The sequence below is a fragment of the Acipenser ruthenus genome, chromosome 3 (genome assembly GCF_902713425.1).
Source record: "Acipenser ruthenus chromosome 3, fAciRut3.2 maternal haplotype, whole genome shotgun sequence".
NCBI classification, from domain to species: domain Eukaryota; kingdom Metazoa; phylum Chordata; class Actinopteri; order Acipenseriformes; family Acipenseridae; genus Acipenser; species Acipenser ruthenus.
This window is the reverse complement of record NC_081191.1, coordinates 24,532,157-24,558,848: the sequence shown is the minus strand read 5'-3', so window position 1 is coordinate 24,558,848 and position 26,692 is coordinate 24,532,157. Positions and strand designations below refer to the sequence as shown.

General features: G+C 36.4%; 2 protein-coding genes across 5 annotated transcripts in view; both read left to right on the top strand.

Annotated features, from left to right (window-relative positions):
• Positions 1-4,680, top strand: part of LOC117394471 (zinc finger protein 40) — a 114,331-nt gene extending 109,651 nt beyond the window's left edge. For all 4 annotated transcript variants that reach the window (XM_033992808.3, XM_059012738.1, XM_033992807.3 and 1 more), the window contains 2 exons: positions 1,141-1,649; positions 2,911-4,680. In XM_033992808.3, the coding sequence (XP_033848699.2) occupies positions 1,141-1,649; positions 2,911-4,119 (1,718 nt within the window). In that variant the 3' untranslated portion in view covers positions 4,120-4,680. The remainder of the gene's footprint in view (positions 1-1,140; positions 1,650-2,910) is intronic.
• A 12,942-nt stretch (positions 4,681-17,622) lies between these two features.
• On the top strand, positions 17,623-26,240 carry LOC117435266 (uncharacterized). Its single transcript, XM_034058304.3, has 5 exons — positions 17,623-18,055; positions 18,459-18,605; positions 20,665-20,742; positions 21,032-21,145; positions 24,345-26,240. The coding sequence occupies exons 1-5, from the start codon at positions 17,687-17,689 to the stop codon at positions 24,567-24,569; spliced, it is 933 nt and encodes a 310-aa protein (XP_033914195.2). The 5' UTR covers positions 17,623-17,686; the 3' UTR covers positions 24,570-26,240.
• The last annotated feature ends 452 nt before the right edge of the window (positions 26,241-26,692 follow it).

The window sequence follows — 26,692 nt, the reverse complement described above, 5'->3', positions numbered from 1 at the left end:
ATATATATATATATATTCTTTAGACCTTTCATTACATATTTCTCCAGTGACTTGATTGGGCAGTTTGGATCATCGGGCAACGCCTACATTTAATGATCATATTTTCAGGTGTTGTAAATAAAACCTTATCCTTTTAAGTGACTCCTGCACGTTTAATTGTAGTACGGACTTAGTGCACTGGGACAGCTGCTCGGTCAGTGTCTTCCACTTTCGACAGGCAGTTTACAGTGCGAGGTGGGGTTTTTAGAGGCACTTATTGTACAACCAAGTCCGCGATTTGCTATTTTAACAGAACAATGCAGCACACATTTACTTTTTTATTTGAATTGTGATGTCATTTTAATATAATCACTTTTATTTTTGTAACTATTGAAACTCAGTTAGTTCAGCGTGTGCAGGAAATCCAAGAGCTTCCGGTTAGATAATGATTTTTATACGTTTAAAAGGCTTTTTGTTTTTGCTTCAGATAGCTTTAAGTTAGGTTAAAACTGAGTAAATCAGTTTAAATCTAAAAATATGTTTGTCCACCCTGCTAGGTTTTTTCAGTTTGTCCAACAGTACTCCTCTGTGTACTACTTTTACAGCGTCGACATCTTGGAGGTGCTCGTATTATTTTCCGGGAAGTTTTGACTTACTCACTCTTCAATTAACATGTTAGTAAAAAGGTTCAAATTTACTTTAAACGACATTTTGTTACAAACAAAACTGGCAGAGTGATATGGTTTTATTTGTTTTTGTGATGTGGTTACAAACATTCTAAGGGCATATACTAGGGATTATATCCCTCAAGCTCAGCCAATCAGAGTGCAGGGAATCTTTACGTTGACGTATATGTGTCTGTGTGTGTGTGTGTGTGTATGTGTGATATATACACACACACACACACATATAGTAACCTCTTAGGCTCAGACCTGGTTCTGAATGGGTAGATTGTATCAGTGTTTGAAACAGACATATATTATAGTTTAGGAGATTCTTTTCCATTATAATCTATTTTATTATTACCTCTTTTCAACGTAAAATGTGTGCAGTAATTTAAAGAAGTTCAGAGTTTCTTTCCATACAACTGAAACTGGTGATGCAGTTTTATTTAAAGGTAACCAGACAAATAACTAATCTCTACTTCTTTTTTCGTCACAGGAGATAGAGGGAGGTATGGATATGAGAGACAAGGCTCGGACGCAGAAGACTCGGAAGGTCCAGATGACGATGACAATGACAATGAAGAGGAGGATGAAGAAGATAGCCAGGCAGAATCTGTACTGTCTGCCAACCCATCCGTCACAGCGAGCCCACAGCACCACCCCACAGGGAGCACCTACAGCGAATCCCTGAGCTACACCAGTGCTGAGGAGGAGTTCAGGATTACACAGGATTCTGCAAGGCTGGAGACGGCTCTACTAGAAACTCTACCCAAAGCACTACTGACCCAAATGACAGTGTCAAGTGTCACGTCGAACAGTCCAGCAGATAGTTTATTATCCAAGATCCAGAAGGAGACCAGTACTTACGGCACAGCTGCAACAGAAACAGAAGGGCCGTTGGTAACGAGTCCCAAGTCTCCCTGCTGTCCGATGTCAATAGATTACCCTGAGCCTGATGAAATCCTGATGCCTTCTGTATTAAATAAAGCTAAAGAACAGCCAAAGGTAAGTTGTATAAATTGTGATATTTTGCTAATACTTAAAAAAAAAAAAAAAAAAAATTGATGATTGAACTACCAAGTTTCTTCCCAATTATTATTATTATTATTATTATTATTATTATTATTATTATTATTATTTTTTAATTGCCTTTAAAGTTTCCATTTGTGGTATATTGTCAAATTATAAAAAGCTATTGAATGGTAAGTTGAGTTTCATTTTCCAGTGCCTACCATGCATTTTTTCTTCCACGTCACCATTAAAACAAAAGTCACCTAGATGAAACAGCTTTTCTCTCCAAAGAAAAAACATGGAACTTCATTACAGTGACAATGAAGCTACAGTGCAAGTAAAGCCAGTATGGTTTGGTTTAGTACAGAACATATTAATCTATTTACTCCCACATGGACTATTACACCCTCACACATGAGCTGACTGCTTTAATTCAGACGTACCCATTTTATAGATTGTATGCCATCTTTGGCTACAGCTTTGTGTGTGTATAAACTTGTGCCCTTTCTGGTTAATGTAAAAACTCATCATCAGATCTGTATGCTTGAATTCACACCCCGGTGTTATTTTGTTCCACAAAGCTATATCTCTTTAATCTTTAATACTGTGTACAGTATTACCGAGTTTAATTTGTATGTAAGCCTGGCATTTTAGCTGAATAAATGTAAGTAAATGAAGACATCTTTTTTTGTATTAAACTTTTAGAGATACAAATGATATATAAAAATATAGACATACAGCTCCCACATACATACGGTATGTCACACTTTCTCATTCATTGTGACAGATGGTTGTAAATAATGGAATGTTTTTAGATCACTGAATTTACTTAATTATCCATTTCTTTACAATTTTAGGAACTTGCATATAAATGTATTAAGACTTTACAGGCTACCCCCAATAGTTTGAGTTCTGACATTGTCTGCTGAAATGAAAGACACTTGTGTTAAGGTATGGCCAATGGTCTAAAAGATGCAGTTACTGGGAATTTTTCAGTCATGCCTCATCATTTACCTAGATTAGAAATATATAGGTCAATATGAAAAAGTACACACCCCTGTTATAATATATGTGTACAATTTTAAACCATTTTGTAAATAAAAAAAATAGTAAATTAGAGCAGTTCACTACATAAACTAGAATCCTTTCCTCCTATATTTAGTCATTTCTGCTACAAACTACTTTTTTCTAATTTTCTTAGGTTCTTATGTAGTGTATTGACTTATTAAAAATGTATTATACTTATTATTTTCAGGTGCCCTTGCCTGTTAGCCAGTCTTTTCTGCCAAGTGAAGTTGGTTTACCTGTCGATCGCAGCACCCAGACAACATTGGTGCCTGCCTCGGTCTACACAAGTTCACATGTATCAGAGTACCAGCCACAGCTGCAGCAGCAGTTCCTCCCCCAGACTCAAATTCAGTCTGCATCCCATCAGACACACTTGTTTAGCCACCTTCCCATGCACTCCCAGCAGCCAGCCAGAATACCCTACAGCATGATTCCAGTTGGGGGAATCCAATTGGTGCCTGCAGGCTTGGCAGCCTACTCTACTTTTGTACCTATCCAGGCAGGGCCAGTACAGCTCACCATTCCTGCTGTGAGTGTCATTCACCGAACAGCAAGTCCGCATGGTGAGAAGACCCCAGATGGAGGACCCGGTACTACAAACCCAATAGGTGTGGCAGAACATGTGAATAGTGTTCTTCCTTGTATACCTATTGGCCAGGTCAATGTTTCTAGCTTACAAACACTCAGCACTCAAAGCCTGCAGCCTCTTCCAGCACTGGGCCTGGAGTCAGTCAACATTTTAGGGCTTACAAACTCAAATATTGCCCCCCAAATGCACTCTCAAGGCCTCACCTTAAATGCTTTAGGACTGCAGGTTCTGGCTGCAAACCCATCAACTCAAAGCAGCCCCAGTCCACAGGCACATATACCTGGTTTGAAGATACTGAACATAGCATTACCCACTCTGATTCCATCAGTTAGCCCAATAACTGCAGAAGGGCAAGGGTGGCCAGAAAATCCAACAACACAACTTGGTGAGGGAAAGCCTGAGCAGACACCTGTCCATCTTCCAGTATCTGTTAACATCGGTCATGTAGGCTGTACAGTAACCCCACAATTATCACCCAGTATGCAGCCGAAGGCTTCGGACCCTGTGATTTCTGGTAGACTGAACTGGCAAACAGATTGCAGAGACCAAGCAGATAGTGTTCCACGGATTGAAGTCGCATCACAACCTAATGCCGGTCAAGGACCCATGTCTGTTCATAGTACCAAAAACTCTCCAATTGAGCACTTTGTAAAGGGGAAAGAGGAAGACACTTCGAAGCAGCAGGCTTCAACGTCATGCTCATCTGAACCATCTCAGAAGCACTTAGGAGCATCACGACATCGGAACACGGTTCAGTACAGTGATGTGTCCAGTGATGATGAGGACAGACTTATAATAGAGACCTGATTGCTTGACTAAAACTCTTTTTTTTTTTTTTTAAATTCCTGTCACTTTGTGAAATTGAAAACACTTAGAGGTTTGTATCCATGCAAACCATCCTTTCCTTGAAGCACATTTACTGAAATTTCATATTGTATGTGCAATCATAAGACGACCAATCTTTGCTGTATTGTTCTTGTCAGCCCCAGAATTTTTTTTTTTTTTTGTACATGTTGTATAGACAATTGTGCCTTTTTGGAGTTTCTTGTTTAGGAACCTGTAAATAATATAGAATATAAATCAAGTAGTTGCTTGTGTTAAAAAAAAAAAAAAAAAACATAGATTTATTTTAAAAAGTGTTCCATAAACATAAATTTATCAGAACAGAGTATATATGTTGCACTGAAAATGTAAATTTCAATGACTTTGGGGGCAATGTTTCTATGTACAGATGTAGTATGTAAAACTATTTATTGTATTCATCTTTTGGCCATGAAACATGGGTCTGTTTTTTTCCTTGTGTAAGAGAGTAGCTTAACATTTCAGTATCTCTGATAAACTGTATCAGTAAAACTTTGTTTACAGTCATCACTGATCATTGTGTCTCCTTTATTGCATTAGGGTTCATGTTGCCAATTGGACCATATTTTCTATTAAGAGCTATTAGATCCATTATTGACCTAATAGCTATTAGATAACATCTGCCTGAAACACGCATGAAGTCCAATACACATACAAGCACACATCCATTCATTGATTTTTTTCACACATCATAACTCATGGGATCTAGATATATTGACCCGAAACACTAATTCATTTTCTTTGCTGGACAATGTTGAACAGTCTTTTTCATTTGTTCAACTATACATATAAGAACAAGCAATATTAAGCCTCACAACACTGCAACTTAACCATCTTTTTAATCATGTTGACAAAACTAATCATTTTTGGTGAACAATTTAATCAAACTAACACTAAAAGGTTGTTTGTTTGCCTATCACAACAAATCACAACCATGTGTCCATGCAAATGATTATACTCATGGATTGATAAGGCGCCAGCATGTAGGTTTATCAGGGTTTGGGGGAAACTCGTTATTACAACAATCTGCTCTTGTGCATGTTTAGTTCCCTCACCATTATTAATCTGTATACAGATTTTAAGACGAATCCAACAAGTTCACAAGTCAAAGCTTTTATAAAAACACATTTCTCATCCATTCAAGAAAAAAAAAAGTTGTTTAAGTAGGGTCAACTCATACTGTATGTATTTTCAGATTTAACAATGCTATAATGCGCTACATGCTTTGCTAAAGCATGTTCCCCTGCTGAAAATCCATTGCAATATTTAAATGAATATACTGTATTTAGTATATCAATTTAAGTTAACATAAGTTATTTAATAGAAATTATAATTGATAGTAACAGTTATCAGCTCAATATTTTTTTTCTTTTGGCGTTGATGTAAACGGCTTTTCACCCATTTATTATTTTAGGGATTCACTTGTATTTTAAGACACTTCCTTCTTTAAGCTATACATAGGGCATTAAGAAGTACACACTAGAATCTGCACAAACTGACTAACCTGCAGTTCAGTCCTATACCTCAAGATGTCTGTATATTCCAATCAACTGATCTGAAGAATAACTATGTAAATAAGACCTTAACTACTATTTTTGTTTTAAATATTCCAGCGAATCAGTCTGTGTTTCATAGTCAACCTATCTGGACGAAAAATTTCCCTGAGACTGACAAGCTGATCGCAAGCATAAAAAAGTTTTTTTTTTAAACCTGTGTTTTAAAGATCATCTAAAATATGCAATCAGAAAGGAGGCTAGTAGTCTAACAGTAAAGTTTCCACCTGATCCATGTAAAACACAATATCATTGTTCTGATATAGTGGTTTGAAAGCTGTAACCTTAGAATTTATCAAATGTATAATAAAGTGGCTGAATTAACAAAATACATACCAAGCACTGTCACCAGAGGTGCACATCACAAATGCCAGAACAGTGAATTAAAACTTTACACAGTTTCTGAAAAATAAACAAATTACGGCAACCCTGATTACAGCAGATTCAAATCAGCAAATTCCTAAAGGAAGCAAGTATTTTTGACACTGAAGTTTGTTTGTTTGTTTTTTAATTTAAAAAAAAAAGATGTATATATGTCAGCCTACTTTTTAAAATATATCAAAATGGGACAAAATATGTCTAAGATATGTTTTTTATATACATGATTTCCTACTAGAAGTTCAGAAAGATGAGAACGTTGCATGATTCACTGGATGCATGCCAAGAAAGGGTCGGAATTGGAGTCCGCTCAGTAGGAATATTGTACTTCAGCACTGTTTAAATGTATACATGATTTATTATTTATAGATGGCTTTTCATTTATATGGCTGTAAAAGCTTAATTTGTTTTAGCTTGTAATGTGGCGTCTTCTATAATAATTTGGCAGATTGTGGTACAATGTTGCAATTCAAATTAGATTTAACATTATAAAATTACGTGCATGTACAATGTTGCAGTACAATTGGATGAATAAAACTGGTAAACAAATGGGAATTTTTAGAATCATTATGTAGCATTTTTGCAAAATGATGTCATTTAAAGTTAATAAAAACCTAGAAGTAGTTTACTTTAAATCTATCTATACGAAAAAGTGATGCCAGTTAAATGCAGGTAGCCATTTAAAGTGTTCTGCTAATGAGTTGTAGTAAAGCGATGGCCAGTTCACTTAATGGTGGACATGAAGTTAAGGGATGATTGTTTAATTATTGCTTATTAGTTACGTTGCGTCAAAACTGACCTTGGCTAAATGTATAATGAATTTTCACACCCATAATGGAACATTCTTTTTCTAGATTTGTGGTGTCATCATACTATAGTTTTCTAGATTTTGGAAATGTGCATTACAATCAAGAAAAGCCTGGGGGGATAGGCCAGTGACACTTTGATATGATTTATCGTTCCTTTCATCATAATATGTCAGATTCAAGGGACACATTTCAGAATCACCATCTTACTGAGCCAGAATATACTTCATTATATCCTGTAATCCCATTGCAAATCTTGTGTTAAGAAATACATATCGCATTACATCTAAACAAATAATGCAAGGGCCAGTGAAACTCGGTATTAAAAAAAATGCCAACCAGGGATAGGGCACCGAGCTACATCAGTGCTTCCACATGATTGTCAAAAGTACATAATGTACATCACTCAATAAACCCTTATTTTATGGTTCTTAAGATCATGGCATTGAATCTCGCTGTTATAAAATTTTTTAATATAAAATACTTATTTTACAATAATTAATAGTTCTAGCCTTTCTTTTAAAAATTATTGATTTGAAGTTTTAATCATACATCTTTTACCGAACACATTTTATATGAAGTTCATGTTACAGTGTAGCACTTCTAATAGTTGGAATGCTGAGTAACCAAAAAAACAAAACACATATTAACTTACTTAGTTTAAAAAATAAACCTCACTTAATTAGTAGTAGTGGTAGCATGTTGGCACAACTTTAGCATAGCACAGTAAGTAATCATTTTTGTACTTTGAGGGAATAAATAGAAACATTTAACAAATAATTACATTTAACCATCGGAGATATAAAGAAACAGAGATAACCAGTAGAAAGCTCCAGTTACATCAGCTGTAAACCCGGATGGCCACTTGTAGGCAAGGAACGTTTCTTTAATACTGATAATGTAGTGTAATGTTTTTTTTTTTCTAAACCTCATATATCAAGAAACTTTAGATGGCCTCTAAATCAAATAGGACATTAAAATTTTGAATCTTAAATTTCAAGCAGATTAAATCAACCCAATCCAAAATATAACCGAAAAACACATTTTTAAAATGTCTTTATTCACAAAAAAAAGTTTTTATTTTAATAACAGAATTGAAGTCCTTTAGCTCAGGGCACAATTGTTGCTGCGGTCAATTATCTAGCAGGTAGTAACCACTGAGTTGGACATTAATGATTTATTTATTTACAGCGATGATTTCACTACAGAAAATGTCTTCGGCTACCTGAAGGAAAACTAACCAAGACCAATATTGCAAGTAGGGTTCTGTTTATTTTCTGAAGGTGAACATAGTAGAGTGGAGAATGCATTTTTCAAGAGCAGTGTGGCGGGACAGGAGACCTGCACATGAAGAGTGGGGTTTTGTGTGTGTATCTGTTGTAAATAGTGTGTAAATATTGTAAATAGTTCATGAAGAACCTGATGCTCCAGTGGGGTGTGTTCCAGCGGAGCGTCAGGTATAAAAAGCTCCCACACATATCAGGGCTGCTGCAAGGCCATAAGACAAAGGATTGAAGATCATCCACGCTACCCGGACAAAGACGAAAACATCATGCTGAAGTCTGATTGCCATGAGTGAAAGAAGAAGCTGAAACCACAACCTCTGTGTGTGTAACTAGGATGAGGGTTTGTTTACTAATCCAGGATCGTTTCTGGATTGTAGATCCCACACCAGTATAGCGAGGTATAGGAGCAGGACCTCCCGTGTAGGGGAGTAGCGCAGACTGGCTTCACAGCACCTTTTATTTGTAGTTTTTGAACTGTGTTTTATTTTTGCCTTCTTTATGTCTGGCCCATGCATTACCATCACTGGTTGTGTCACGTGAGCTGTGTTTTGTTTTGGAAATAAAACCTGTGCTCCTGAGGGGGCGTGTCAACTCCAACCTCTGTCTTGATCTCCTGTCTATGAAGCAGCGAAAACGACACACGTCTCTCCACTGTTACAAGCAGGCTCTTCAGTATACTTATAATTACATATAGTTATAGTATACTTATAGTATTAAACAGGGTATTAATGTGCTTTTGGGGCTGAGGTCCAGATAAGGTAATCTAAACATCTACTCAAGTCGACCAACCATTACAGCATGAGGCATATATTCTTAAAGTAACAGTTACGCCTGCAGGAGGTTTCATCAAATATTGGGGGTTTTCCTATATGAATTTTGATCAATAAATAAGCCCAAATATTGTGCCTTGTGTTAGAAAGTCATGATGACTTCTAAGAATGAACACCACTTGGATGTAGAGAAAAAAAAAACCTGCATGCAGTAATTCAGAATTCTTGGGTTTGTTTTTTATTTTCTTCAAAAGAAAATAATGAACTCGGTATAAAAAATGTATACTTTTTTCCCATTTGGAAATCTGCTTTTCTCCATTGTTAATCGAAAATGAAAAGCCTTTTCATGACTCAATGCAGACATTGTCTGCTAATAGTTGTTCTACATTTTATGTGAGTATTTTACTTTGTCTCAGACATCACTGATGAAAACCACACTGTCTTGAAAATATTTAGTAAGATGTTAAGGTCAAAGTATTGCAACTATGCTGCATACATTCTTACAGCCATAGTAATGTGTGCTTTGCATACTCTAAATCAAACAATTAAGGCAAAACCCATGTGATTGTTAGCATGTTATGCACTTTTAACTTTATAGGGATTAGGTTGGGGAAAGATCACTGCAATACCAATGTATTCAGTTGGAATCAGTTTCTATAAGTGAATATAGCATTGAACAAAAAATAATAAAGACAACAATTTTCTATTTTTTCACAATGATACTGATCATACGTTTCTGCAAGTCTTTGAAGTGTCCTTTTCACATTAAAAGGATAATCATTCTTTACATTCCTACTGTTCAGTCAAGTCAGATTTGCTTCAAAGTAAATCCATTAGCAAGGCCTACTTAGCTCTGTGTTGAAACAGCCAGTTTTTTAAAGTCAAGCAGGTCAAATGTTAAGACGTCTTTATTCCTAGCATATACACTACCGGTCAAAAGTTTTAGAACACCCCCATTTTTCCAGTTTTTATTGAAATTTAAGCAGTTCAAGTCCAGTGAATAACCTGAAATGGTACAAAGGTAAGCGGTAAACTGCCAGAGGTTAAAAAAAAAAAGTTTAGGTTACCAAAAACTGAAAAATAATGTACATTTCAGAGTTATACAAAAAGGCCTTTTTCAGGCAACAAGTAATGGGTTAACAACTTACAGCTGTTCTGCAGCCATGGAAGTAAATTAAGCCTTGAAAGTTGATGCTAACAATTCCTACAGGTGTCCCAACTTTTGTTGATTACTTACAAACCCTCTGTCTGTATAAAAGCAGTGTTGGAACAGACTGTGTTACTACACCCTCTTAAGCATTATTTGGACAGTATTGTACTGCAGGAAGTAGTATATTGCTCTAATGGCGAGAAAAAGGCAATTAACAAAGGAAGACAGACAGACCATTATAACCCTTAAAAGTGTAGGTCTTTCCTTTAGAGAAATTGCAAAGAAAGCCAAGGTGTCAGTGAGTACAGTTTCCTACACCATCAAAAGGCACTTGGAAACTGGAGGAAACTCTGACAGGAAGAGGTCTGGCAGACCCAAAGCCACAACAGAATCAGAAGACAAGTTTCTGAGAGTCAACAGCTTGCGTGATAGGCGGCTCACAGGACAACAGCTTCAAGCACAGCTTAACACTGGTCGAAGTAAGCAAGTCTCAGTTTCAACTGTGAAGAGAAGACTTCGAGCTGCAGGTTTGACAGGTCGAGTGGCAGTAAGAAAGCCATTGCTAAAATGGCAAAATAAGAAAAAGAGGCTTGCCTAGGCCATGAAGCACCGCCAGTGGAATACTGAAGACTGGAAGAAGGTCTTATGGACCGATGAATCAAAATTTGAAATCTTCGGTTCATCACGCAGGGTTTTTGTACGCCGTCGAGTAGGCGAAAGGATGGTTCCTCGGTGTGTGACACCAACTGTCAAACATGGAGGAGGAAGCGTGATGGTCTGGGGCTCTTTTGCTGGATCCAGAGTCGGCGACTTGCACAGAGTGAGTGGCACCCTGAACCAAAACTGCTACCACAGCATTTTGCAGCGCCATGCAATACCCTCTGGTATACGCCTAGTTGGTCAGGGGTTCATCCTGCAGCAAGATAATGACCCAAAACATACCTACAGGCTATGTCAGAACTACCTTAGAAGAAAAGAACAAGACGATAGGCTTCAAATCATGGAATGGCCAGCACAGTCTCCAGACTAGATTAAATTTTGTTAAACAAAACGATTCCATGATTTCTTTTTTATCTCCAATTGTTTCTTTGTTCTATGCTTTAATTTCAGAGTACATTGAGACATTAAACTGCGTAAATTTCAATAAAAACTGGAAAAATGGAGGTGTTCTAAAACTTTTGACCGGTAGTGTATGTATGTATATATACATATATATATATATATATATATATATATATATATATATATATATATATATATATATAATATATAATTAATATATAATGTTGTAGATAGCTTGTTGCTTTTGATTAAGTCTGTGAGAGATATACATTAATTATTTATTTTTATTTTTTTATAGTACTGTAGGTGGTCTGTCGGTTTACTGTTACAAGGGGTGGAAAAAGTATTCAAACGTGTTACTTGAGTAAAAGTACTGTTAGTTGGAAAAAAATATAATTAAGTAAAAGTCCAAATATTCTTCTAGAAAACTACTTGAGTGAAAGTACAAAAGTATTATGTCTTAAAAGTACTCAACTAAAAAAGTAGTCACCCTTAAATTCTACCCATGGAAATCTGCATGAAAAAAAACCCTGTTCTGCAGACCTCCAGTATGTATTCGCTTCTGGTATTATTTACCCTTTCCTGCTTGATGGGAGAAAATCTCCGTTCTTATTGTGCACACACTCTGAACGCAATGTCTACTTCCTAGCTGTCCTTACTGTATCGATTTAAAATAAAGTTTTTTTTTATTGTTTTTAAACTCAATCAAAAATAGTGTTAATCAGCAGCTATAGCAACTACTCTATGGTTTTATTCACAAGTTGTAAAACAAATGGATGCAGACTGACATTCAATAACTTTATTTCAACGGATCACCAGCAACACAGAAATGGTACCTGTTCTCTGACAGCACTTTGAATGAACTTTATGAACACAGCAGCATGATTACCAATAACACATTAAAAAAATGTAGCAGTAAATACTGATATTTAGCTGGCTGTACAAATATGCACTCAAATCATATATATTTTTTAGTTATCGATAACAAACACGTCACAAAACAGGGTACAAACAGCTGCATGTAAGTAGAATATTTTAATTAAATATGGTACTGTATTAAATTGTTATTTACGCCACAACTGGAAGTAGCCTACAGCGTCCACCGCTTGGATTAAACCGAAGAACATAAACAGACCACGGATGTTTTTTGAGAAAACCACATTACTCATGGAATACTAAGGTAAACGCTTAGCAACACAAACTAGTTCTTCATAAAATCAGGTTAAAACCATTAGAAAAACTTAACATTTTAATTTTGTTTAACATATCCATATTCCAATAGCATTTGAGCCCTCAGGAGCCTTCTCTCCTTCGGCACAGGCATGTAACTGCACGAAGCAGGCATTACCACACGATTAATCCCGCTCCTTCAGGCTCAATGCTTAATTTAAATCTCAAATCAGGAATTAAAATTTTAGTCACAACCTTTATCCATAAATAAAACAATTCATGAAACAATTCTAGGATCAAATGTTAAAAATGTGAAATCCTGTTTTGAAACTGCTTGTAGATTCCTATTACTCTTCTAAACTACTAATGCATCCTCTGCAGCTAAACGTTGTGTTTGTTGATTGGTTGTTTTAAAAATCAAAACGGTCTCTGGTTGGGCATCAACATACTATGTCATCATCAAAGTAAGCAGACACTGTGCATGCGGTTCTGCTTTACCCAATCAGAGTCCTGGCCAGCGCAAGAATCAGTGTGCTGAAAGAACGAGTAACGAGATGCTTCTGGGAAATGCAGTGGAGTAAAAAGTACACTATTTTCTAAACGAATGTACTTAAGTAAAGTACAGATCCCGAAAACAAATACTTAAGTAGTGTAATGAAGTATTTCTGCTTCATTACTTTCCACCACGTGTGTTGAATAAAAACATTTTTGAGTGTTTTCAACATACTCGCACACACACACAAAATATATATATATATATATATATTATTGTGACAGAGCAAGGGCTCTGTATGTAAATAGTTTGGGTGATGTTTGTGTTTTGGTGGTGGTTGGCAGGGGCGGGGTTAATTCCTCTCCCTGCCAAAAACATGTGAGAATGTGGCTATTCACAAACGAGATAATTGGTGTTGATTGGGAACAGCCACAAACTATAAAAGAGAGCTTCCAGCTCCATTAGGGGGAGATTACCAGGGAGCTGGTATAAGAAGAGTTTGGCTGTTTGAAAGTAAAGGTAAACGGCTTGTTGACAGGTAAACGGCTTAGCCGTCCTGTGTGTTAGTCAGGGACCTGCTAAAGTGAAGCAAGGCTCTAAGTTTGAACTAGGCTTTTGTTTGTTTTGTTCGGTTTGTATTGTGAAAATTAAAGTGCGCAGTAGCGCTTCAAATCAAAGTCTTGTGTCTTCTGGGTCTGTGTTTTATAGGGCAAATGAGCCGATGACAGAGAGGCAACATTACTATATATATATATATATATATATAATTCTAATATAAAAGACGACTCCTTGGTGACTATTCACTAGTACATAGTACAGAAAACAAAAATATCATTGTGGTTTGGTTGTACTGACAACAATTTACAGGAAACACAACATTTTCAACAAAAGGTTACGTGCTTTTTAAATATGTTAAACTGTATGGGGAACTACGTCAAGTAAGATTGTGAAAATGATAAGAAATATTTTTGTGGTCACCAATAAAAGTTAGTTAGTGTTAAAGATTACAATGTCACTTGAATAGATAAGAACCTGGAAGTATTTTTGGTAAGCAATATAATACGCGTGACCCTAGCCCTCTTTTGTTTGTTTTTACCTTATCAACTTAATCTGAAACACCTCTCTTGATTACTACCTTATTTCATGTTAGCACCTGCTCAAAGGTCTGGAAGCAATGTGTGAAACCCCATTTAACAGCATCATTAGCAACAAGTCCTTGTAATAGCCTTGACTTTTCTCGGCCATGGGCAAAGCTAATTTTTTTAAGGTCAATTGGTATTCTAATAGAGTAAAAATACTTTTTTGCTTAAATATGATAAAATAAAGACCAGTTCCATACAAAAATCAGCTCACAAGTAACATTGCTTGGTTCCTTTCAATCTGGAGACAATCTGGTCATCTTAATGGATGGATTCCACTGTACAGCTGTATTCATGTTAGTTACTGTCTTTTCTGCTTTTTAAGCATCTCTATTTCCTCTGTATAATGGTATAATAAGATTGTTCAGTTATTTCTGGGATTATGCTTTGTGGATCAACATACTTTTTAGTACCAGCAAACCTATTGTTAAATGTGTAATGTTTTTTTTCGCCTGCAAAATATGTACTCTTTGGTGGCTATGTTTGCCTAAAAACACTGACAAGATTAGCAATAGATTAGAATGGCTACATTTGATCTAGCTGACTAGACTTCAACCACTTGTTTATGGATTAGCATTGGATAAAGATCAATACTGTGAAAAGGAAAAATGCTAAGCCTTCCCAGTTGAAATGCCTTTTCACTTTCAGTGGTGATTTAACTACAGAGTTCAATTTAACAACCTACATCAACCAAATGGACCAGCTTTGACTTGTCATCTACCAGCAGCACAGAATTTGAGTTCAGTGAGTACAAAGCCTTTGAGAATGTATGTTTGTAAAGCAGGAAGTTACATGCGTCCAAGTTCTTATGATTGAATGTATAACTAGGAATGGAATGAAAAGAATTCAGTTTTGCTAAAGACTTTACACCAAGAAAGATTTATTATTGAGCTATTTACTGATTGTGTTATTTTTTGTGAGCATCTGAAATCCTTTTTTAATAAATAAATGAAGAATCAATCTGTGTTTTGTGTTTGTATCATGTGTACATATGTCCAAATATATGAAAGTTAATTACAATGAGAACCTCAAAAGAAATGCTTGCGTTTGCAATGTAATGGTTGTGACGTAAGAGATGATAGTAGAAGGGTGCCCCCGTGATAATATTTTAATATTTTGACATAGTATCACAGTGGTAAATACCAATAAAAGCTGGCATTTCATTGCAAGACTGCAATTTGTGTTCCATAACCTTGACATTGCAGTTGCAGCTGTGGTCTGCTAATATTTCTGGAGCATAGACAATGTTTCCTGTGATCTTAGTAAATCTACCCCATCTTCATAAGAAATGTAACAAACAGAAAACACAACTGGGTGCTCCCTCGTGGTTTCTCAACTTTCTGCTTTTGGAAAGACCTTTATGGTATGGTAGAATTTATACACTTTTCAGAGTTTCACTTTTCAAAGGACTATACTAACCTTTAAGAAACATAATAATTCATCCACAATTTTTAGTCTGAGCAGTGGTGCTAATGAATCAAATGGCTATGTGAATTACCTCTATATAAGTTTACATGTCAGATTCCCATAAAAATTTGGATCTTCTCCAATCCTTAAAGGTAGTGTCCCTCGTACAGCATTGCTTGCCTGTCTGCTCTTAAGCCCCAGCAACCACTGTGAACAGCTGCCTGAACAGAGTGAATGAGTATTTGAAGTCTCTAAATACACAGATGCACACTTTGCTTTGAGTTTCTCTGCCACTGAAATGGGGTTAGACAAAAAGAATGCAACTGTCAAGCTGCTACCATATGGCTTTGCAAGGTTGGGAAAACACAAGGGAAACAAGCAGAGACCCTGAATGAGACCTTTGAAATCGAATGCAAAAATATAGAACATAGCATCTGGCAGGGACAACACACTGTTAACAGAGCCGGATACTCTTCAAATGAAACAGTTTTCCCCGGGACTTCTGCATTTTATAAGTGCTCCCTGGTGGCCAAACAGTGAACCTACTTGCTTTTGATTGCTTAAAAGTACAATGTTTACTATGGATGTGGTATAGGTGAGAACATTTTTGAAAAATATAATTAGGGTATCATTTCACCGATAATATCAATGTATTAACTTCAAGAAATCCAGCAGCATTATCGGCAGACTAAAGCTCCCTGTACAGTGTGATTTGGGGTGGGGGTTGTGGGTAATACACTGACAGACAGGGACAGAAATGGAAGTGATTTATTTAGTGCCCCGCCATATTAAAATGAGCACCCTCAAAAATACAGCCAGTTCATAAACCATTAAAATGTCTGCATAAGTCTGAATGCCCCTTATAGTGCCACTGCATAGTCATTGAAGATAATTTGGTAGGGGTAGATGTTATGTCTGTACAAGAAAAGCAATTTAATACATTAGAACAGGAGATGAGTTAACAAGTTAATTCCTGTTGGTCTACGGGGACATCTCAAACCGTGTATGAAGCTTTTGTAAGGTAAGAGATAAGTTTTCATTCAGACCAGTGGTAAAATCACATAATCTGAAGCAGCATGTGAAAATGAACAGAACACTTTCCCTCCAAATGTACAGCTTCATTTGTTTATCAGTATTTTGCCTTGGCTGCAGTGTTAGACTGAGGGGTGGACGCGGGTGGACGCAGTCCACTCACTTTTTTGGAAGGGTGGACGCAGTCCACCCACTATTTTTGCTGAAACAGCATTTTCACAGTCCATCTTCATTGTTATTTGTCTTGAATAGCCTATTTGATTTCTCCCCAATACTTAATTCTTTAATGTTCCTGACACCACTTTTCCTTTTAATGCGTCTATGTGGTTTTTAAAAACTGTTTTTAAAGAATGTTATCACATAATAATAACATCCAATAATATAATTCTTTACATTCAAATTAACATTTTCCCATCCAACTAACAGTATGATTATTCATGGACCCAGGCTACCCAATTAATATCGTCATCTTTTTGGGTGTAAAATTGACTGCACTGGCACTGTAAATGTGAAAAAAATCCCCAGGGGCTTTGCCCCTAGACCCTACTGGGGTAGCCTGACAGGTCCCAGGCCCCTCGTGCACAGGAAAATATGCACTGTTGGTCCACATTGCGTGACCCTAGAGTCCACTCACTATTTTCTGTGGGAGTCTAACGCTGCTTGGCTGTAAGGAGGACAAATGAAAAATACAACTTGATTTGGTAGTGCCTTCTTTACTACACTAAAATCCATACATTTGTTGGTTATTTTTTTAACCCTTTCATGCATGGTGACCTCGTATGTGGACGGATAAATAAAATAAAAATAAACTCTTCTAGTCTTTATATGGGGACATAAGGAAGATCCGAATGCATGATAGCCTCATATGAGCCGTATGCCATTTCCCCCCATATAAAGCATGGGGGAAAATATAAAAAGATTTTCAATGAAAAATATATTTATTATGTATCCAAAACTACCTTTTTAAGCTATTTTAAATATTTCATGCATGAAAGTGTGTAAAGAAATTCATGTAAGTACTGGTTTTATATGCTGTATATCAAGTAATGTGTATTTGAAGGCAAAGTGAATGACTGGTAGTACTTAATATATGGGTAGTAATCTGGTCTCATTTTTATTTACCTTTGGTGACTCCTACAGGAGAGTCTTTGCCCCCTTTTGCAATGACGTTTGTAGAAGCTTGTTGCTTAGCAACAGAGTACTCAAAGCAAATGTAAATTGCAGGACAAACTTCTGAACTATTTAGTGCTTCATTTTCTTTTACTTTATGCTAATTGAAAAACAAATAGAGGCAGAAAATAATAAAATAATTATACAAAAGATAGAAATGAACCAAACCACCAACCATGATCCAAACAGTTCCTTTCATATGTTTGGAAAATACTATCAGGATAACTTGTTAAAACTAATCTGGAAATATCTGGACCTGGACCCTCATCATAAGCTTCTCTACATCGGAGAAAGTGGTGAAAGTTTCATCCCAGTCTTGGAAAAGACTTCAGCTCTGTTACAGCCTGTGGTCTGGGGAGAGGAATGTGGTGCCCCACACACAGATAAGAAACTTAAAAGGATAGAACAATTGGACAATTACAGTTTCGATAGAGTTTTGCTTGTGAATGCTGTGCAGTATTTCCAGGTATGCATTTCAAAGTTTTAAAAAAACAAACCAAAACAACAGTATAGAATGTGATTTAAAATACATGTACCATATACATAAAGCTACCACTACTTAACTTCTTATCATGCCAATACTGAATACAGTTCAGTGGTACTACAATGGCAAGGGAATGGTTTTGTACTAATGGGCAACTGTAGTTGTGGGTGCCAGTATGGATTAAACCAGGTAGAAACAGAAATGTTTTATTGTCAGTGTATCACCCGTGGGAACTATTTACATATTGCTTAAAAAAAATAAAAAAATAAAAACATTTTGTTTTTAATACGCTGATTGGTGCTTGTGCTAGCCTCTGGAGATATCTGTAATTGATCTCTAAAGGGATTTCCATAAGTAGTTTAACAATGTTGTTTATGTACTGCAGAATCCATCTGAAACATTCACACAAGTCCTAAACACACTACATGCGTCTGGTAAGATCCTACTAGTTCACCGGCCAGGACCTATAACCACATTACCATTTTTCAGAAAGGCCAAGAAGAAGTTAGAAGAACAGGATTATCCCTACATGGTAAAGCTTTACATTTGTTATTTGTTATTTACAGTGGAAAATTATACATTACAACAAGTTTAGTTTGTTAATATTTACTTGATTTACCAAGGGTAGCCCAACTGTAATAATTTCTACAGGGTTCTTGCATGTACAGTACTGGTGCTTATCTAAATCTCATAAGCATCTGAAGATTTTTGATGACATGTGCAGGAATGTTTCGCTGAGCAGCTGTGGTTGCAGCTCCAATCCTGAAAGAAAGGCTGTGACAGAGATAGAATGATTTTTGGTGTTAGATCTCCCTCCCGACATGTGAGGGTGCTGTGTAAAAGTGCCCCGGACTGGATGGCCTGACAATTAATTCCCAGGGTTAAAAGGAAGTCGGACATCTATAAAGGGGGCAGAGCTACGGTTCCCCAAATTATCGACCCGTAACGGAAACGATGTGGCAGCCGCGTATTGGAGGAGCGGTTGCAATCGTTAACCAAGGGGTCATGGTTGATGGTATATAAGGGGACGTAGCGAGGTGATCTGTTCCTTATTATGGTTACGCTGAAACCGGAAGGACTAATTGTGAAACGACCATGAGTGTTTTGTTTTCAGAAATCATTTCACCCGTACTTTGTTGTCTGTCTTTCATTATTGGATTACTGCATCTGCACTGCACCTGCTCTACACCTATGCACTAATTACCACTTTTCCACAATGGCACGAATAGTTTGAGGAAGAAAGTCTGCCTTTTGAAGAAGATCTTGGAGTCTTGCAGAAAACCAGGATCTGGAGGTTCTGTGCAGTTAGAAACAGTGGGTCCGGAGGCCAGATATCTCAGCACGGAGGCGTGGGGACAGAAAACAGAATTTGTGCAAACAATGTGAACAGTTACTCTTTCCCTTAATTTAGCAAATTTACTTTGTTTAAAAAGATAGAAAACACCCCTTAAACTGCAGCATGACCTTGACAGGGAGCTAGAAGGAGTAGAAAAGGGCAAATACAATTAGTACGATATTTTACATGCTTAAATGTACGAAATACATGACCCTGAGAGTGAAGATTAAGGTCTCCGATACGGGGGTCTGATGATGGATCAAGGACCTGGTTTCGGTGGTGATTTCACCATGCCAGAGGAACCCACCGTAACAGAGACGAATGTCGTTTCTAGAAGGACATCCTTGGGTGGGGAGAAGCATCTGGAGTGCAGTGTGTTGACAAGGCTCCAGGACTGGGTGGGTGGTTTGGAAGATGAAGGTTGGAGCAGATCTTTGGATGTCCTGCACTGACATTTATATCAGAAGTAGTGAGTTAAAGGAAACATTAATTGTGAATAGCGTAGGTGATGTGTCTACCTGATTAGTAACATATATCGTAAGGAGACATGAATTGCATTAAGTAAGCGAAAGTCATCGATTCTAATGTAGAATTTTGAGTAGTCGACATGACCGAGCATGATTGAACTGCAATTAACAAGTGATATTGTAACCTGATGAGTAATGATGTATGCATAAAGAGACACTAATTGCATTGAGGATTTTCAGTATGCGACCTGACAAGGTATGATTGAGTACGGAATCTGATAACAATTGCTAGTCTGTATTATAGGATCCTCGGGTGCTTTGGGAACCTAATTTGCCGTTAGGTTGAACGCTAAATCATGCAGTACATCATAATGTGTGCCTTTGAAAAGGGGGTTTGATTTGTACGTGATGATGCCTTGAACATTGGGCATAAATCTTGAAGAGTCTCGCAATAATCAGGGACAACATATGTGAAAGCAAAATTTGGGCCAGTGTATTACGGCAGCTTCTAAACAGGGCTCTGAAGTTTCTTGTAGATGAACTGGTAACAAAATAAAATTTCTCACTCTTTTTGCACTACAGTTTAAAAAGCAAAATTGAATTTCGCCCAGCAGCTTGTGGTTATTGTCAAATAATCCTAAAATAAAAAAAAAACATTTAATTACTTATAGCCATTCCAAGCAGTTATTATTTTTATTCATTATTGCCTCTTTTATAATGAGGCTTTTTGGACCCTTCAAGGCAGGTGGCTGTACTATGTTTCTCTTGTGGTGTCTGTTTTCCAATAGAAAATATTTGAAAGCCTGAGGAAACTTGGAGCTGATGTCCAATGGAAAATTGAGCATGTTCCAGTAACAATTAAAAAGGTAAGAATAGAACCACTTCTAATGAAAGTTAATGGAAAGATACTTCAGGCTTAGCTGCCCTGTTAGATGGAGAATATTTCTGTATGTTTCTACTCTCACTGTGAATGCGTGTTTTCTCAGCTAGCTAAAATCGGATGTACTGTACCATGAGATTTAATGATTCGGGGAAGTATGTGTATGTGAAGAGAGAAAAAAGGAACAAAAAGTGTAATCAAAATACCACAGCAGTCTAATCTTCACAAAATGCTTAAGCAATTATGTTTAAAGAGATAACTTGTATCCTTTCCAGGATGACTGGCTATCCTTACTTGGAATGAAGATTGCACCCATACTTCAGCATTTAAGTGATTATGAAGTTGCCACAGGCCTCCAAGAGTTGACACAAGGATGCCTAAAATATTCAGTGAGTAAAAGAATGTGAAATGTCATAAATACATTTTTAACATTATTTTTCCATTTAAATGTTTGTTTTGAATGTGTGGCTGAATACACCCAGCAAACTGACCTGCATAAAATGCAATAAGTTCAGAAGCATAGTTTTTAGGGTTAAGTTATATGAAAGCACCATTTTCACATTATAATTAGTAAATGCCATTGAACTTTGTTCTCAATCTGGGCCTGTCGTTCTTGGAAACTGTTTGTGTTGCATTATTCTGCAAAAATAATTAGCCAAAGGTCTCAAAGCAAAAAAGTAATGACAAAACATTTGTTAGCAATCAAATGAAAACAAATAAAACAAAAATTGTATTTTAAAGGAGATCTTCTTTCAGAGCTACTGAACTATGTATTAGTGTTGGTTGAATTTCAGGGGGCTGGATTAAATTTCAAGTGAAAGCAGCTTCAAATGTAATTTTCTTTGTTGATTTTTTCATGATGTTTGCAGTCATTGTGCGCATTCTGGTTCTGCTGCGCAATGCTGCGCTCTTATCATTGTTCCCTATCTGAATTGACTTTACCTGGCTAGCCGCTTGCTTCGATTTTGTCTGGAGAATTCTAACTGCCTCTCACGGAACAGACTTCTTCATTTCATTCAAACCATGTGACAATGTGATCTTTGAACTCTGCTGGCCAGACCTCTAGATTTATAGAGAGGGTGAGTAGGTGGGCCAGTCAAATTAAAAGGCCATTTTGTCACATGATTTGAATGAATGAGGAAGTTTGTTCAGTCCCACTACCATTTTCTTTTATACCAGAAACAATGGTCATAGTGCAAGGGGCACTGATATTTAAATTGATAATTAGGTAAACAGAACATTTTCTTGAAGTGTTTTGTCGCTTTCTTTTCATCTTGTTTTTAAGCTTTAACGTTGTTTTCATTTACAATACTTTTTTTCCAATTTCAATTTGTGCTAAACAATGACCAAAAGCAAACATTTTCAGATGACTGAGGCTAATAACATTTGTGTACAATATAATGTGGCCATTGCACAATACTCCATCCATTGTAGAAGGGTGTCATTTGTTTGATTTGACCAGCTTCGGAAATAAAACACTAGCCATTAAAGGCTCAGTGCTGCCGTGCACCTAGAAAGAAAATAAAAACTTGGCCCTACACAAACCATTTTAACTCATGAAACTGTTCTGAACTTAACAACAGTCTAGAGAAGTTGTGTGCATATCAAACACACTTTTCAAAAAGCATTCTTTAAATAACTAAAAATGTCCATTTGTTTTGAGGGCAAAAATAAACCTGAAAATGTTAGCTTAAGGACATGTAAGGATTGCTTAACTGGTTAGGTTTAGTCTTACCAAATCATTATGATATCACTGAGACAAGTACAGACTTTGTCAAAGTAGGTGTTTACAGCATTATTATTTGAACAGTCACTATTATTACACAAGGAGAAAAGTAAGTTAACGTTTTAAGACTAAAATCCATTATTATTATTATTATTAGTAGTAGTAGCAGTCGTAGTAGTATTAGTATTAATGGTATATGATATATGGCTCCCAACTGATTTAGATCTGTTAGTAAACACAATAATTATTTTGAAGTACAGTATAAAGATTCTGTACAAAAAAATGTACATGTGTTAAAAAATGTACTATGGGTTTGAATTCATGTGAGGTTTATGCCACAAACGTTTTACTTATTCTGTACATGTATACAGCACTACAGTACTGATTTCAAATGCTTAACATGTTCCCTGCACTGGCAAGTGTTTTGTTTCATGCCTGGAGGTGAATATTTATAATCCGCACTTGAAGACAGGATTTCTATGTTAGCTGAACCTGGTCTATCTGAATTATCCCTGACTTTATGAGACTTAAAACAGGACATTGCATTTGGAGATGGGTCTGGAATATTAGCATATATATATAAGTTTTTACTCAAAGAGCCAACTGCCCTACGTTTTGGTATGTTTAACATACCTTTGTCAAGGGAAAGTGTGTTTGAAAACAAACATTGGAGGTATGTATATACTTTTGATGCCATTGTAACCACACATCTATTTCTCTTTAAATCTAATGTCTTTGTGATGTCATTGTAGATGTGAGTGTAGAGAAAGGACGTAAGGGGGTTAGGTTAGGGTTATATAAAACCGTAACAGTTAGAGACTAGAGACTGCCTTATATATTCACACAGATAACAAGCTGCAAGTGCTAAGCATTATCCCCTGATTGTTGAGCAGCACCTGCCCTGCAGCCCATTGCATCTTGGGAAATGTAGTTTTATGAATGCCTACCATTAAAACCATGTGGACTACATTTCCTTGTAACCCATAACCACATACATATTTCATAAAGAATAGGGGCTTCTCAGAATTTGCGCTCTGACATACCGCCCATCCAGGACTTTACCCCACACCTATATATATATATATATATATATATATATATATATATATATATATATATATATATATATATATATATATATATATATATATTCCTCCAAATTATTTCTTGAATGCCACCCAAATAATCAAGACTTGGATGCACATGGGAAGTACCCCCACGCTACTGTAAGCACAAACAGCAGCCGGTAACTCTGTAAACACATTGCATTTTATTTGAGGCACATTCTTGAGTTTGCTCAAGGATTTACTCAGGCCATTTTTAATGACGTGAAGATTTGATATCAAGTTAATTTTATGATCACAAAGCTGCAGTGTTATATTTTCCATTGGAGAAGGCTTTTTTTTTTTACTGTTGAGGATTAAATGACTACACTACTGCAGATGGTCCAAGGCACCAAACAGTATTCAGGCTGTTACCCTAAGCTTAAATCCACTTAGTTCCACACAGCATATAAATTAAATTGTGTGAAAAACAAATTTCAACTTAATATTGGTCAAATGTTTTTAGTGTTGGAGTGAGGTTTAGGACTACCCTCACTCCAACACTAAAAACATTCACTTAGACATCAGCAGGAGTTAGATAATATACAAAATGCTAGGCGTAGGTGATTTCATTTCATGCAGGTGATACATAGATGCAAAAAATAAGAGGAAACATGTGAGAGATGCTTATCAAACTGTTCAACATGTGTGACACACACAGGAGTGGATCTAATGAACTGCTGCTTGTATACAGTACAGTGACTTTATGGGCATTTGTTTGGGGTTTCTTGTGATTTTCATGCTTTGTGTTTTGTCTAGGAGGAAGTGGTGTCCTTTGAGGATCGCCTGATGTTCATTAGTGCACATAAACTGAGCGAGGAAGGTGGTGCGTATCCCAGTATCCAACGCTCTGGTTGTGTTCACAGTACGCCTCCACATTCTGCAGTGTGGGACCTGCCACTCAAACTTCCCCTCACCGAAGACCTCATCAAATACCTCCATAAGCCTTCGAAACCAAAGTGTCTATTTAAAAGAATGTTTTGATTGAAATGCTGTGTTGACTGTGTGCTAAATAGATCCTTCTACAATTTGACACTCATACAATGTAAGAAATAGGAATTCAATCACCCCTGTTTTAATCTCTGTATTAATGTGTTTTACCAAGGCATTGCTCACCGAGGTTATAGTCTAGACAGTCCTCTTTTTCTGTGAGCTCCTCAGCTATGTTGTAATACATGTGACTGATGAAATGTTGACAAATTATACAAATGAATAAAGGTGGTGGTAGGTTTTAAGTACTTCAAGTTTAACTCATACAAACGATTTTTTCCCCCTTTTTTGTGCTGTATAACTAGCCATTTATATCAAACATATAATTTAAGATTCCTATCATATTATAATCTAAGTATACAGAATTGTTTTATACATCTCTTTATTTATCCTTATATTAATGTAGCTGAGACTGATTCATCAGCTGTACGCTAAGCACCACAGGATACTGAATTTATATCTTGTGATTAAGGCGCCACCTTGTGGTTTTACCATGGAAATGGCCCCAAGCCACTATTGTTCTTGATTTCGTTCCTCATAATTATGCTGCTTTGAAATACATTACATATTAATACAACTATTGACAACACGCATTATTAATAACGCCCTCATTTCACCACAACTTGTTTTTTTGGTATATAGCTTAGCGTATATAAAACGTATTGTACTCCATTTAATGTCGCTGGTTGACTGGCCCGTTAGTAAATTAGTAAATAAACAAATAAAAACTAGCAAATCAGCGTTTTCAGTTCCGGCTATTGGGAGGGAAAACAAACTATTAAACTCCCAGAATGCATTCGATGTAACAGAGTCATACATTATTTTCAATATAATAATAATACGCGACATAAACGATGTTTAAAATAAAGGTATCAAGATCACACGCATCATTATTACCGAACGGCGTCAGTTGTGTACCGTGTACTTGCCTTGCAATTCATACGTGACTGCAGGACAAGTACTTGTTGTATTCTGTTTTTAAAGGCAATAAAATAACTTATTGATCTTGTGAGTTTGGTATGTATTTGGGTTAGGGTTCTGTTGTAACCGCTCCTGAATGACCCATCGCCCACTAGTCTAAAATACAAATATTTTATCTGGTGAAATTCCAACGTCTTACAATCAAAATGAACCGGGATACGGATTTAAACTTTGATCTCGAAACTTCCTCTGTTCTTTTTCTTTATCAGAAGTGTGCTATACAGCTACGCAGGGGAATGCTTTTTCAAAGCGTTAGATAACAAGTGTTTATTTTACAAAATAGGAATCAAACAACTAAGTTGTATAATTCAAGGACGCTTATGCACTTTCAAGTTGTTTGTTGTGTGTATATAAGTTTGTGGTATATTTAAGAAAAACTGCAGTTTTCCTACTATACGTCAATCTCAATAATATTGCGAACCTGTTATCAAAATCTGTAGAACCCATGTAAAACAAAATCTTAAAACACACAAATGAAGGAACTTTAGCCTACACTAGCAAAACAAACTGCTTTCCAGAGCCAGTAAAGGAACTTAGAAAGAGGAGACCTGGCTGCAGTAAATAAAAATCACCAAAATTATAACATGTACAAATTCCATATTTGAAATAGCAGGCTACCTGGGTTCTTCTGAGCAGAAATACAACGTACAGTAGGTTACTGTACATCTTTGTTTTCATCAAATGGTAGGCTATATTATATGTTATTTCTAATATTAAAACATTCTACCTTTAAATGTGTTTTATTGTGTAATGTACTGTGGACTGAACTCATTATTTTACAGTCACGCTGCGTGTCCCTAGCAGTAGCACATGCTCTCGGAAGAGACACAGACAGAACAATGAACATTCTTGCTGATAGGTATATTACAGAATGAGGTAACACGCTTACTCATACTCTTTCAATGTGGTTTCTCAGTGTTAAAATGTACAAAACATACGGTTTACCGTCTTATCAATAGAACAATACAGGCTTAACAGTTGATATGGAAGCTCACAATTGTCTTCTGGTCTTCTAACCGACAGAAATTGAGACGTATGACGACAGCTTACTCATCAGACTTTGTATTGCTTTACAATTGTTTTAACTTTCTGCCGATTGGGATAATTGTCAATGGCAATCTACAAATATTGAAATT

Coding starts and splice junctions, on each gene's coding strand:
- LOC117435266 (XM_034058304.3), top strand. CDS start 17,687: ATGCTAATTGAAAAACAAATAGAGGCAGAAAATAATAAAATAATTATA. Junction 18,056..18,458: donor ATGCTGTGCAGTATTTCCAG/GTATGCATTTCA, acceptor TATGTACTGCAG/AATCCATCTGAAACATTCAC. Junction 20,743..21,031: donor TTCCAGTAACAATTAAAAAG/GTAAGAATAGAA, acceptor TATCCTTTCCAG/GATGACTGGCTATCCTTACT.